The sequence below is a fragment of the Chlorocebus sabaeus genome, chromosome 10, assembly GCF_047675955.1.
Source record: "Chlorocebus sabaeus isolate Y175 chromosome 10, mChlSab1.0.hap1, whole genome shotgun sequence".
NCBI classification, from domain to species: Eukaryota; Metazoa; Chordata; class Mammalia; order Primates; family Cercopithecidae; genus Chlorocebus; species Chlorocebus sabaeus.
Window position 1 is genome coordinate 84,014,079 of NC_132913.1, and position 15,458 is coordinate 84,029,536.

The 15,458-nt window shown below is 38.4% G+C and overlaps 1 protein-coding gene across 1 annotated transcript in view; it reads right to left on the reverse strand.

Moving 5' to 3' along the window:
• Window positions 1-15,458, reverse strand: part of GTF3C3 (general transcription factor IIIC subunit 3) — a 35,643-nt gene that overhangs the window by 19,052 nt on the left and 1,133 nt on the right. Inside the window, exons 2-8 of the mRNA XM_007965727.3 lie at window positions 14,703-14,814; window positions 9,736-9,926; window positions 8,193-8,316; window positions 6,730-6,921; window positions 6,053-6,218; window positions 2,599-2,746; window positions 1,996-2,068 (exon numbers count right to left, since the gene is read on the reverse strand). Of these exons, the coding sequence (XP_007963918.1) occupies window positions 1,996-2,068; window positions 2,599-2,746; window positions 6,053-6,218; window positions 6,730-6,921; window positions 8,193-8,316; window positions 9,736-9,926; window positions 14,703-14,814 (1,006 nt within the window). The remainder of the gene's footprint in view (window positions 1-1,995; window positions 2,069-2,598; window positions 2,747-6,052; window positions 6,219-6,729; window positions 6,922-8,192; window positions 8,317-9,735; window positions 9,927-14,702; window positions 14,815-15,458) is intronic.

Genomic DNA, 15,458 nt, shown 5'->3' on the forward strand with positions numbered 1-15,458 from the left:
GCTAAGGAAAGTAGTATATATATTTATAGCCCCTACAGCTTATATATTATTAACTAACATTTAACAACACCATCTTTTAAAAAGCTTGTCTTTGTGTCACTGATACTTTGTTTTCCAGAACTCCTATTAGGTCTTTCATATTTAGAAGAATTTAAAAATGTGACCATCAACAGAAAATGCATAATCTACCAATAAATAGTCTCCTTTTTAAAAATGCATACTAAAAAACTACCTTTGCTCACTTTGGGGGATTTGTTTTAATTTCCTAGTCTTCTGGACATATCTTTTTCTTTAAAGTTATTTCATCAACTCTAAGCTGCCAGATTTCAGATGCACCATTATTTTACATACTAAAAAACAAAGAAGCCACTACTTAAACTCTAACCTGTTGTTGATTTATGTTAATATGTACCAGGAAGGAAGGAAGGGAGGGAAGAAAGTAAAATATATTAAACAACAAATTGATTAGTGACAGTTAAAACTTGAACAGAACTTGATATTTCTCTAATATTTTTCAAAAACAAAGCACAGATTTTCAACACAATTAAGAAAAATCTTAAACAGAAATTATGGCAGTAAAATAATAACTTAATTGGGCCTTGGCTTGTACCTAGGCCAGGTCCTAATAAAGTATCGAAACTGGCAGAGCCTCCTTCGCGTGCCCTAATCCATGCTTCCATCTGCAATTTACTCCTTATTCTACTCATTCACACCACCCTGATGATCAACAGCCCCAACCACAGACTGCGATCTGGTCCTGCTCTTCCAAGCAGAGCTCCTACACCCTGTGACTCAGTCTGGATCACACTCTCCATGGGTATCTGCTTAAACTGGCCTCTATAAACATCTTCTGATCCTTGTACACTGCCCTCTATTTTTCCATAACATCAACTTTGCTACAGAAATTATCACACAACTCTTAAACTGTATGCACTTCATCTGAACGCCTCTTCCCCCCTCCATTTCCTTGAGAACAGGAAATGTCATACTCATCTGCGTATTCTCCACACACCCAGCAGTCCCTTACAAGAAACTTACCGAACTGGGTTTCCCTTCCCCAACAACTGTCCACTTTAACATTTATCTGTCCCACATCTCACCTTGGGCCTTACTCTCTATGAATTAGCACAGACTGGCTTGTGTAAGTGAATTACTACTCGCCATTAGGATGGATCATATTTTAAATAACAGTTTTTGTTTTTGAATAATTATGCCTTAGCGCAAAGGATTACATAATGACGGATTTTTAGGCAAGATGACAGGCCAGGGAGGGAGCTGTTTTGAACCACGCAGGACTCAGTACTAGCTCACTTGCCCCTTCTGCAGATTCCATCAAAATCCTCACAGGGAAGGGGTTGAAGTTACTATACAGTAATTCTCTTACAAGAGCCGGGTTATATATTCTGCTCATAGAGATCAATTTTGCTACAACTTGATATAGGGTCTTGAATGTCAGTATTTTTACAGAATAAGTTAATGAGTATGGTACAAAGAGACTCTGCAAGCCACACTTAGGTATAACTTTCTAACCCAATCATTAATTACACATTTGAGTTTTCTAACAATGTAGGGTAATCATATTAGCTTCTACTTATTATGTGAATGCTTAAGCTTAAAGTAGAATGTTTTAAATAAGAGCATTTTAGGTCCTATTTGAAAATCAAATTGCTTCAGTGCTAAAGGTTTTTGATAAACTTTAGTAATTCATTTTTTTCCTATAAAAATGAATGAAAAGGACTGTCAATGAAAAATGCCATGTTCAAATGGACATACTAAGAAATAAAAGGGACTCAAAACAAATTTTTTTAAAGATTACTTGTAAGTCAATACTCACAAGATATGAAATCTCTCAGAAAAAAATTCTTCTTGGGAAAACTTATTATGAGAACATTAACTATCAACTCACCACAGTATGAAATAAATTTTCCCCATAAAACGCCACCTTATGACCAAGAGAGGATTATATACACTTTCCTAAGCAGAGGAAACTACAACCTTTATTCTCTTCTGAGGTGCCTTCTTCTGAAGTTTTTTTTTCCAGCACAATTCCAGAAAAATCTGTAATTACCTAAAAGAATGGGACAGAAGAAAGGAAATAAAATAGTTACGTATGAAAAACTTTTTCATAATGCGAAGATTTGTACAGTTATTTCAAATAATCCTGAATATAAAGATGGGCTATAAAAAGAAACTGTAAGTCTTTTAAAAATGAGAAACCCTGTGACACATTAACATTTTAATATCCTATTAACTAATGCAAACTCAATGTATATAACTTCTCTATATCAAACCAACCTACTTTCCCCCAACCAGCTTAAGAACCAAATCACAGCAATTCATCTGACTGTTGAGTCCTACTACCCTGAAGTACAGACATACTTAGCACCTGTGATAATGGCAATATTTTTTATTATGTAACTATACTTCATATTTCATACTGAATTGCTATAGAATCTAGAAATCACTTGTTTCCATATGGAGTTTAAATATATACATAATTTAATATATAACTAAAACGAAGAACTGCCAATTTTTAAGAATTTCTAGAACACAGAAACACGTTCAAAACCTAACGGAGAAACACATAAGCATTCCTACCTCCAAAGCTTTGTCATACTGTTTGTTAGAAATATATAGTTCAGCTGCTATGTTAACATCTTCCATGGAGACTAGGCCCTGGTGTTTTGAGAAAGCTTCATCAATTATGTTAATAGCAGAAGTAACATCATTGGCTTCATAGTAACTCCTAAAAAAAAGGTGGCAAAATGGATGAATATTTACTTAATTCCAATTATAAAACTCATTTCTTTGCTTAGGCTATCTAACAATGAACAGTGATTTTCATTTTCTTAGAATTTGAGAGGAATGTATATTTCCTTAAAATCATAATCAAAACTGATCCAGAAAAAATGTGCAGTGTCAGTAACAGTGTTACAATTTCAAGCATCTCACTCTCCAAAAGCTACCTCCTATCATTCCAGCTCATTACCTCTTGTAATCCAATACCAACTCTTCTACCTCGACAGATACACAAAGCATAGGTCCTACCACTTTTTCACCATCGCCTACACCCTGCCTAGGCTCACTTTCTTCCTTCTCCAAGACCCAACATTATAATTATTCCTTTGCATACATCCTCAGTCCTCTTGCCCTGCTCTCCCTTGATCAAAATCACTCAACAAAACCCCAAGCCTGGTTAAAATACAACTATATCTACTCTTCACCACCACCTGCCCAGCTGACCATGTCGACTGGTCTCACTCTAAATTGATGACCAATAGCCTCAAGCAGGTCCATGGTACTGATAAGCAGTATTACTAGTTACCTATTCAGTACTTCTCAAACTTGAATGTGCATATGGATCAACTGGCTATCTTGTAAAAATGCATATTCAGATCCAGTAAAGCTGGGGCAGGCCTGAGATCCTGCATTTCTGACAAGCTTCCAGGTGATGCAAATACTGCCAGTCTGTGGGGCAGTAATGTCCTAGACAACTATTAACATCTTCTCTCTCTCTTCAAACTGCCAGCAGTCTCCCAGTCCTACTCTCAGTTGATGGCCTTGCTTGATATTTTTACCAAGAAAACAGAATTAAATCAGAACATCCCACATATTTCCAGCACATCTACCTACCATTCTCTTTTTAACCTAATCCAATCAATTTTTCCTCTCCCCACTCTGCCAATATTTCTAATCTCCTTGTTGCTAAATCTGTCCATTCTCAATGCTCATTTTATGTGATCTATTTGCAGTATCTCACACAGATGATCATCCCTCCTCCTTGAAGTGCTTTCTTCAATTAAACTCTAGAACATCATGCTGTTCTCAGTTTCCTCCTACTTCACTGGCCATTTCCTTTTAGTCTCCCAGCTGTTTCTTCTTCCTGACTTGTAAACATTGAAGTGCCTAAGGGTTCAGTCCTCTACACCCTGTCCACCTCCCTAACCCACCCCTCATATTCAATACATCAGAAAATCTTGAGAGCTCAGCCTTCAAAATACATACATAATCTGATTACTTCGTACCAGATCCTGCTGCTTACATCCTGGTCCACGTTACCATTTTTCCCTTCTATATATCACTATAATAATTTCCTAACTGGTCTCCATGCTTCTGCCCTTCCACTATTCAGTCTGTTCTCAAAAGAGCAGCCAGAATTGATGCACTTAAAATTTAAGTTGGACTATGTCACTTTTCTACTCAGAACCCTCCAGTGACTTCCAAACTCATTCAGAATAAAAGCCAAAGCCCTTACAATAGCCCAAAAGGGCTAAAGATCTATTCTTCTGATCTCTCTGTGCACTGCTCCCCTTAATTCTTCAGCTTCCCTAACCATACTTTGTACTTGCTATTTCTTTTACCTGTGATACTCTTCCCTGAATATCTGTTCTCGTACCTACTTCAATGCACCTTTAGTCAGTAGGACCATAAAACAGAGAATTAAGTCCTTCTCTAATCACTCTATCTAAAAATAACATACCCCCACCCCAAACATCAAATTCCTATCCCTTTTTCCTGCTTTATTTTTCTTCATATCACTTATCAACATCTGATGTACTACATATTTAGCTGTTTATTTATTGCCTATCTCTCTCACTGAAATGTAAGCTATACAAGAACAGGGGATTTTTAAAACTTGCTCAACAGTAGATACCCTGGTTTCCTGTACAGTACCTAGTGCCAAAGATATATTCAATAATATTTCTGGAGGGAAAGTAGGGACCAAAGGGAAAGCCTAAACAGAAGTTACAGTGATAGAATTCCAGGTAGGAAAGACCTCAATGGCAGTGGCAGAACTGACAATCATCACTCTTTCCCAAAAAAGTATTATATCTAATAGACGTGGAAAACCAATTTACTATCATAGGCCACCTAACATTTCACAAAGTCAAAGGCTACTGGACTAACCACTGTGACAGCTACAGATTTAACTAACAGCAAATAACCTAAGAAGACCCTCAGTGCTCATGGTATTCCATCAGGGATCAACTTAGGATTGCCTTGCCTCAGCAAAATTCCTAGAAATGTTTTCTAGTAGTCCTATGCAACCCATCCCTGGGAGGGTAAGGGACAGTTTCACAGCTAAGCATCATTGTGATAAAGGCTGTGGAATTAATAGGGTCACCCCTAATGTACCCTGATGGAGATGGTTACTCCTAGAACAAAATATCATCTGATATCCCTAGAATAGAAAGCATATCACAAGGCATTACTCAGCAAAAATGTTTCCTACTTTGTTTTGCTGTGTAGCATACCAGAGAAGTAAATGTAGTAGGGTATATTTTAGAATAAAATATATATCACAGTCAATAATCTGCCAATGGTAAAAGAGAATTTTTATAGTCTTAAAATATTATATACTGGCTCAAGATAAAATAATAGAAGATCCCAAACCATTAACATTTCATTGGCAAATCTGCAATAAAAAATACTTTTTTAATTATTGCAAATATACACAATTTCGACTAAGTTTGGAAACCTGAGAACTTACTCATCCTTTTAGGATGTGTCCCATTTTTAAACCTCTGAGCACTTGAAATGTAACCTTACATACACAATTTTTCTAAGCAATGACACAGTTGACTTGGAAACAGAAAAGTACTGAAAATTCAGTACAACCTAAAATACAGGGCTGGGCATGGTGGCTCGTATGTGTAATCCTAGCACTTAGGGAGGCCAAAGAAGAAGAAATGCTTGAGGTCAGGAGTTCGAGACCAGCCTGAACAACACAGCAAGACCTTGTCTCTGCAAAAAAAAAATTAAAAATTAGCCAGGTGTGGTGGCGTGCACCTGTAGTCCCAGCTACTCAGGAGGCTGGGTGACAGGATCACTTGAGCTCAGAAGTTCACGGTTGCAGTGAACTATAAACACGACATTATACTCCAGCCTGGGCGACAGAGCAAGATCCTGTCTCAAAAAACAAAACAATAAAATACATAAGGCAAAACACTTCTTGAACTTCAATGAAAGGTACATTCTATTCCAAATATATGCTTTGATTTGCAAAATAAGATTAACAGCAGCAACTAGATATGTTTCACTCCAAACTTACTTTGCCATATCTCTAGCCAGCTGCATAAAACGTTCGCCATCAGATGGAGACAAAAGGTTTAAAATACGCCTATAACCATCCATGGCCATTTTATGATCACCCATCTGTTCGTAAAGGCTTGATCGCTCCCACAGATAACGGACATTAGTAGGTTCATATTTAAGAGCTAAAAAGAAAGAAATACAAATTATTTACCACAAAAAGGGGTGCATGGTACCTGGGTGTGATCCATCATCTTCTCAGAAAATTTAATAAGCAAACTAATTCATCAATGAAACAAAAGGAGTTATTCTGAATAAATGTATTTTCATAAGAACTCTTGACTAGGTTTGATGTAAGACCAGATAGAATCTGAATCTCAATAGTAATCTTCTTCTTAATGTGGTCAATCTAGTCTGATGTTAATCCTCAAGGAACAGCTTAGAACCAACACTGATCTTAGTGGGAAACTGAAGGTACTATTCATCTACCAACTTTTGTGTTGTATTATCTCACAACACTCAAAAAGTCCCTGACAAACATGAGAACAGAGGAACCCCAAATGCTTACCTCTAGAATAACAGACAATAGAAACAAATTTATCTCAGCCAAAATAACACTCCAGAGTAGCAAATACAATGATCAAAAAACCTACTATGTAACATCTTATAAAAGTGAGAAAAAAAAATTTTAATTACCTTTTGTATAGCAAAAAATAGCCTGCTTAATATTGTCTTGTTCCAGAGACATTTCTGCCAGTCTAACCCATTCTTCTGTGTCACTGGGATTTAAATGCGCAGCAATCAACTCAAACTGCAATGATTTTTCCATGTCACCTTGGTCCTCATATATCATGGCAAGAGTAGAGAATGGCTCATAAGCCAGAGGAGCTATAACAAATTAAAAAAATAAATTCCATTGGCTGAGAGAAGAGGCTTGAGTTGATGTCAATCCCACGGTTCAAACTGTGTGTCTTTTTTTAAATACCTAAACTCTTCAAATCACTCTAGCAGAATTATACAAACTGCTTAAGACAAGTTAAAATAAATGCTAGATTATATCTGCTTTATTTTCATACATTTTTAGCATTTTTAAAGCATTGTTTTCTCTAAGCAAGGTATAATTTCATGAAAATCCTAATCTCTACCACATCTTCCTCATGAAAATCCCCCTTTGCTCAGGATAAACATGGCTGAGTATCAGCAAGTTCATCCCAATAAACACCAGCCACATCAGTGGGGCTAAATCTTCATGATTTAGCTCCCACACCAAGGAGTATGGTCTGAATGAACAGATGATCCCTAAGCAGCAGCTAAATGGATATCAAAGTGACTGGCTAATCTACATTTCTGAAATACTGTTTCTGAAACAAAATTCAAAGATTATGAGGTATTAAAGTCAACGATTTTTGTCAAAAACAATTACAAACTAAAATAAAGGGAACAAATACTGGAAAGTAGGAACCAAATGAAATATACTAAAGGAAAAAGTCTGTTTAATCTTAAGCAGTAGCCTCAAATTACCCTAAGGAATAATCCGGGAAATTATAGTAAGACTTTTAAAAGGACCCTAGTCTAACCAAAAAGAAATGCCAAACTATTGAAAAGATGAAAGTTTACTGTATTACAGCTATCTAAACCACTCTGCAGAGCATAATTTGGCAACATATCAAGGAAAGAAAACAATAAATATAAGTTTAGTTAAAAAAAAAACCACACTGAAGGTATCATTCAATATGCCCAAGACGCATCACTTAATTGAGAGATAAGATGACAAGTTTAAACTGTCTTTTACCAAAAAATAGATAACATAATCTAGTACTGCATGATCTAGAAAACAAAAGGAAAAAAGAAAGCTCTTCAAGTGGTTTTAATATAATGTATTTGCCATACTGACAATTCAAAAGTCTAAATCCTTCAACTGAAACATTTAAAAAAAAAAAAAAAAAAAGGTAACTGTGAAATTCACCAAATATTAAGGACATCTCATTGAATCATACTCTGAGATTTTCATTTTCTTGTGAAAAGTGGCAATTACCATTACCACAATCACCCTTAAGCTTCTGAACATATTTTCCAAATAGTACTGTGAAGTACTACCCCATTTGTTTTAAGTTAGACTATTAAACTGCTATTATTAATAAAATCCCCACAGAAAACACCTTGTCTTATGATTTCCATGCACATCAATATCGCTTCTTCACGTTCTCCTCGAGCAAAACGAATGTTGGCTTCACCCATGAGACCTCTCAGAGCTCTGGGAAGTTTACTCCGAGGTCTCTTCTCCTGTATGGAAGAAAAATGACATTTAGATTAAAATATAGTGAAGTCTTAGATTTCAATTCCAACCATATTAATAAAAATAGAATATAATAAAACTGAAATTTCCCTTTAAAAATTTTCAGTTTTTGAAACTCAGAACTAAATAGTTGCAATTCCAATTGACTCTTTAACATTAAAGTTTATAAAGTCAAAATTGGCCATTCTTGTAATCCCAGCACTTCGGGAGGCTGAAGCAGGTGGATCACTTGAGGCCAGGAGTTCAAGACCGGCCTGGCCAACATAATGAAACCCATCTCTACTGAAAATACAAAAAAATTAGCCAGGCATGGTGGCACACGCCCATAATTTCAGCTACTTGGGAGGCTGAGGCATGAGAATCGCTTGAACCTGGGAGGCAGAGGTTACAGTGAGCCAAGATCATGCCACTGCATTCCAGCCTGGGTGACAGCTCAAGACTGTCTCATTAAAAAAAAAAAAAAGTCTAAAACTCAATTGCAGGAAAAAAAAGGGTCAGGAGTTACTAAATTACTAATTAGAATAATAACAAATATAGAGCTGGATGCTGCAAAATGGATTTATATTCCAGGATTATGATGTAATCTACTGAAGATCCCCTTTCTTTCAAATTTATCCACTCAAAATGAACTTGTTTAAAAAAGTATCAAGTTATAGTATGGACATGGACATATGTTTTAAGACAAGAGTCTCACTCTGTTGCCCAGGCTGCAGTGCAGTGGAGTGATCTCAGCTCACTGCAACCTCGATTTCCCGGGCTCAAGCATCCTCCCACCTCAACCTCCAGGGTAGCTAGGACCACAGGAGTGCACTACAACACCTGGCTAGTTTTTTAAAAAGTTTCTTGTAGAGACAGAGCCTCACTATGTTGCCCAGGCTGATCTTAAACTTCCTTGGCTCAAGCAATCCTCCTGTCTCAGCCTCCTGAACTGCTGCCATTACAGGCATGAGCCACTGTGCCTCACCAGTATGGACCTTTGAATAGCAAACCCGCAGTCCATTTTCACACATGCAATAATTAAGGTTGTGTTTGTGTGTCTGTTAGATTCCACCTTTCTAGCATCTCTTAGAAAATAAATGGCCCGATTGGTTTAAATGAGCCACTTTGCTTTGACTTTATTTATTGTATTGTATTTATTTTTTTGAGACAGGGTCTCGTTCTGACACCTAGGCTACAGCCTTGACTTCCCCAAGCTCAGGTGCTCCTCCTACCTCAGCCTCCAGAGCAGCTGGGCTACATAAACATTATCTAATGGGAAACATAATAAACAAATAACAACAGTTGTGTCATAGTATTTCCTTTCATATAGTTTGAATTGTTTCCCAGGTCTAACTTACAGACTTCTTTTTCAATTACTATGTCACTTTCTTCATTGTTTATAAATACCAAAATAAGTAACAATTTACTTTCATCATTTTCTTGGTTTCACGATTGAGAACCATCTCCAATACAAATACATCGCCAGCAGTGGGTTGCTCAGGTGTTTCTTCCTCCTCCTCCTCCTCTTCTTCCTCTTCCTCCTCATCATCTTCATTCTCTCCAAGCATGGAAGCAAAGACCTTGTGAACTGACTTACTCACTCCATCTGATGTTTCTCCTGAGAAAAGAGACATTGATGATGGGGGGAGGGGAGGAAGCTGCAGAATTCTCCGTGAAAAACAAGTATTTTCTAAGTATAAATTTTTACCCCAAGAACACCAAATTTGAAAGTAAAAAATTGTAAATGAACACCCTCAAAAACCAAACCAAAGAAGAAAGTTATCACAAAGCCATGTATTTTATCCTACAGGAATAGCTGACTCATCCTTTAGGCCTCATCCAGATTTATAGGCAAAATTAACCGAAAAATCAGAAGCACATACAATAATAGAGCGGAAAAAAATAGAAGAATTATAAGACATAGACCTAAGAACTAAACAAGACTAGCAGTATGGAGCCCTGGTGGTATAGCATAGTGGTTGAAAGTGAGGGCTCTAGAGCCAAGCTGCCTGGTTCCAAACTTTATCTCCATCTATCACTAACTGTGTAACCTAGGGGAAATTACTGAAGCTCCTCTATACCTCAGTTTCTTTTTGCAAAAAGGGTTAATAATAATTTATAGGGCTACTCTGAGGACAAAATGAGTGTGAGTGTGTCTGTGTATATATACACTATGAATGCCTAGCATATAGTAAACACCCATTAAATGCTATTATTAGTATTAAAATAGCTTTATTATTTCAGGAATAAAATACATGACATAGTTCGTTTGTATCTCAGGATACCACCATAGTATACTATAATGATTTTTGAGTGTCAATAATGATGACTTTGAATGATCAAGAAAAAGTTAAGTTCAGAGGCCAATTTTCTGTTAAAGCAGAGACATTGCTATGGTTTGAATATCTGTCCCCTCCAAGTCTCATATTGAAATTTAATCCCCAATGTGCCAACACTGAGACATCTTTAAGAGGGGGCCTTTAAGAGGGACTGGGTCATGGGGCTCCGCTCTCATGAATGGATTAATCCATTCATGATTTAATGGGTTACCACGGGAGTGGGACTGGTGGCCTTACAAGAAGAGGAAGAGAGACCTGAGCTAGCATGCTCAGCTCCCTCACCATGTGATACCCTATATCGTCTTGGGACCCTGGAAAGTCTCCACAAAGGTCCTCAACAGATGTGGTTCCTCTGCCTGGGACTTCTCAGGCTCCCTAACTATAAGAAATAAATTATTTTTCCTTATAAATTACCCAGTTTCAAGTATTCTGTTATAAGCAACAGAAAACACAAAGATAGACATGTAACATATTTCTGGAAAAGTTCCAACAAAATAGTTAAAATTTTAAGTATATATATAGAGATATAAATATGTTCAAAAAATACATATTTTCTTTGAGATGAAGTTTCGCTCTTGTTGCCCAGGCTGGAGTACAATGGCGCAATCTTGGCTCACCACAACCTCCACCTCCCAGGTTCAAGCAATTCTCCTGCTTCAGCCTCCCAGGGTAGCTGGGATTACAGGAATGTGCCACCACACCTGGCTAATTTTGTATTTTTAGTAGAGACGGGGTTTCTCCATGTTGGTCAGGCTCTCGACCTCAGGTGCCTTGGCCTCCCAAAGTGCTGGGATTACAGGCGTGAGCCACGGCGCCCAGTCAAAAACCTTTTTTTTTTTTTTTTGAGATGGGGTCTCACTCTGTTGCCCAGGCTGGAGTGCAGTGGCATGATCCCAGCTCACTGCAGCCTCCACCTTCAGGGTTCAAGTGATTCTCATGCCTCAGCCTCCCAAATAGCTGGGACTACAGGCATGAGCCACCACATCCAGCTAATTTTTGTTTTTTGTTTTTTTTTTTTTGAGACATAGTCTTGCTCTGTCACCCAGGCTGGAGTGCAGTGGTGCCATCTCAGGTCACTGCAGCCTCTGCCTTCTGTGTTCAAGCAATCCATCTCAGCCTCCCAAGTAGCTGGGACTACAGGCGTGTGCCAACACACCCAGCTAATTTTTGTATTTTTAGTAGAGACGGGGTTTCGCCATGTTGGTCAGGTTGGTCTTGAACTCCTGGCCTCAAGTGATCCACCCATCTCGGCCTTCCAAAGTGCTGGGATTATAGGCGTGAACCACTGCACCCGGCCTGTGTTCAAAAACTCTTAGGCATACTTACTTATGTGAAATGCTTCAAATGCCAAAGATGATGTCTAAATGAGATAATCAATGTTTAATGAAGAACAGATTTTACAAGCTACATGTTCTGAGTAATAAATATTATTTTGAAGTCATAAGTATCATATTCAAGAATTCTGAACATTCAAAATAAAGATGAAAAGAAACATGTAAAATTTATCAGAGGAACAAAAGAGCAATCGTATGATCCATTCTGATAGAAAGAAGCATTTGATAAAATCCAATACCCATTCCTAATAAGAATTCTTAGTCAACTAAAAATGAAAGGGAATATCTTTCATTTCATGAAGAGTATCTACAAAAATTTTCCACAAACACAGCTAATGGTGAATTACTGAACGTTACTAAGAATGAGACAAAGTTGCCTACTACCACCACTTCCATTCAACATTTTACTGGAGGTCCTAGCGAATGTAATAAGAAACAAAAGGCATAAAGATGGCAAGGAAAGCCGGGCGCGGTGACTCACGCCTATAATCCTAGCACTTTGGGAGGCCGAGGCGGGTGGATCATGAGGTCAGGAGATTGAGACCATCCTGGCTAACACGGTGAAACCCCGTCTCTACTAAAAATACAAAAAATTAGCTGGGCATCGTGGCGGGCGCCTGTAGTCCCAGCTACTCGGGAGACTGAGGCAGGAGAATGGCGTGAGCCCAGGAGGCGGAGCTTGCAGTGAGTGGACATGGCACCACTGCACTCTAGCCTGGGCGACAGGGCGAGACTCCATCTCAAAAAAAAAAACAGGCAAGGAAAAAATAAAATTATCAGGTCACAGATGACATGATTATATACATAGAAGACCCAAAACAAATCTACATACAAACTGTAAGAATAAATTAATTCAGCAAGGTTGCTGAACACAAAGTCAATATATAAAAATTATAGTTTAATATATCAGCAAATGAATTGAAAATGAAATTAAAAGAAGATCCTATCTTCACAGTGTGTAAGAACAGTGTCAAGAGCAAGAATTTAGTGGTGTATTTAGTACTGTCCAGGGGAAAAGGTACGATTAGTGGCCATATATTTCAATTAGCTGACTGCCAAAGCTTGTTCAAAACTGACCCCTTCTGCTCTGAATACACGCTCATACTCACCAAGAGTCTTGGTAGAGTCCTGGGACAATTCCTTACTAGGAAATTAGGAGCTTCACATCTTAAAAGGATGGATGAGATTATCTGAGCTGAAGCCAGCCAGTCCTTGTGGGCCTGACTGCTCATGGTGAGCCTGAATTGGACTCAGTTCACTCCTTTTTTAGGGCCTGATGGCTAGCTTTTGGGGAGCAGCTTTAAACAGGACTGACAGGCACCCACCCACTTGTGCCTGCTGCTATAGTAGCCACTCAAACACCTGAGGACAGAAGAGCAGCTCCTCCCCTCAGCAGATAAGGAAGGACCCACAAATCGTGAGAACAACTTCAGTCAGCTGCCTTTTTTCCTTCATCTTTTAAGTTCAGGGGTACATGTGCAGGGTGTGCAGGTTTGTTACATAGGTAAACATGTACCATGGTGGTTTGTTGCACAGATCATCCCATTACCTAGGTATTAAGCCCAGCATCTATCAGCTGTTCTTCCTGATGCTCTCCCTCCCGCAACACCCCTACTCCGAAAGGCCCCAGTTTCTGTTGTTTCCTCACCCCCTTTTGTCCCTGTGTTCTCATCATTCAGCTCCCACTTGTAAGTGAGAACATGCGGTATTTGGTCTTCTGTTCCTGTATCGGTTTGCTGAGGATAACGGCTTCCGATGCCATCCATGTCCCTGCAAAGGACATGCTCTCGTTCCTTTTTATCAGCTGCCTTTTCCACCCCCCTTTCCTGGCAGAATAAGAAATCGTAACCCCCAGTTTTCCCTCCTCTTTCCCCCTTTTTCCCCACTTGGTCCAGGAAGATAAGAACAAATCTTGTTTGTTTTCTGCCCATGCTATGACTGTCTGTTCTCTGGGTGAATGCTTATTTGTTTCGAGGGAAAAGAACCAAACTGTACTTCTAAACCCTAGAACTAGACAGCTGTTATCAGACCCTATACATGAAGCTACATTCTAATTGACAGTTTAGCATCCCAGTTAACTTGATATGGTAGTAAATGGATACCGTGAGATATTATCAGCATTCTGATCCCTGGAAAAGGGTATCAATCACTGAAAATTAATAAATTTGCTTACTAGTTAATTAGGCTACAATGAGTTTAATTATTCTGGGTGCACTAACCAAATTTAATACCTGGACATGCAAAGCTGAGGACTGGATGCTAGAATGACGTAGCCTACCAAGACACTGTGCTGTGTGTGAAGTTCCATGAGGGCAACCAACATGCCTTCCACACTAACATTTCTATCTTTTCTCCCTGTAACTAAAGCAGTGGTTTGGAAGTCACTTTATATCAAAGTGTAATTCATTATAATTTGAGGGACTATAGTCTGGAAGTGTTTAGTTACCAAATGAGAGGGCCAATTTAAAAAATAATCTTAAAAAGCACCCAAATACAATTTAAAACACTTTTCCAACACCAGAGCTCACAAAAAATAACCATCAGGGTATTCAATAACTCAACAAATGTTTATTGGGCACCTACTACACAACCAAGCATTCTGCTCCTGATAAACCACATAATCAACAGAGAATCACTGCAATGAAAATACAATGTTTCACTAAATTACTCTGCTTACATACTCCAAACATTCATTGCAGGAAGCACATGATTTTAACATACCTTCATTGACATCTTTGTCTTGGGATTTGGTAGAGTTAATTCCTGATGACGATGGAACTTCAGAGTCATCGGGATTTTCTTCAGCTGACAACTTTCCTTTTTCCTGAAGACTCTGTGATTGGAAATTAATTAATGATTCCAAAAAATAATGCAGACTTAGCTCTCCCCAGCCACAGAGTATCTGGTTCTAGTCCTAGCTTTGCCACTCAGGCATTTTGTGACCATGGGTTGGCAGTTTATAGAACAGGGCATTTGCCTCATTTTCTAGTCCTACAAAACTTGAGCTGTGAACACATACACAGTAGGTGGAATCTAAGTTTGAATACTGTCAAAGCATTTCAAAGTACTTAGATCTTACCCTTCAATCTGTCATTTGTAAAACTAAAAATAAAAAATCTTAATAATTTCATTAATGAACACATTTTATCCTAATATTTTAAATAAAAAGATAACTTGGTGGCTCACGCCTGTAATCCAACTACTTTGGGAGGCCAAGACAGGTGGAACCCTTGAGCTCAGGAGTTTGAGACCCGCCTGAGCAACGTGGAGAAACCCCGTCTCTACAAAAAATACAAAAATTAGCAGAGTGTGATGGCTCACACCTGTGGTCCCAGCTACTTGGTGGCTGAGGCAGGAGGACTGCTTGAGTCCGGGAGGCGGAAGTTGCAGTGAGCCGAGATCGCGTCACTGCACTCCAGCCTGGGTGACACAGCGAAACTCTGAAAATAAAATAAATGAAAAGATGAGTCCATACTA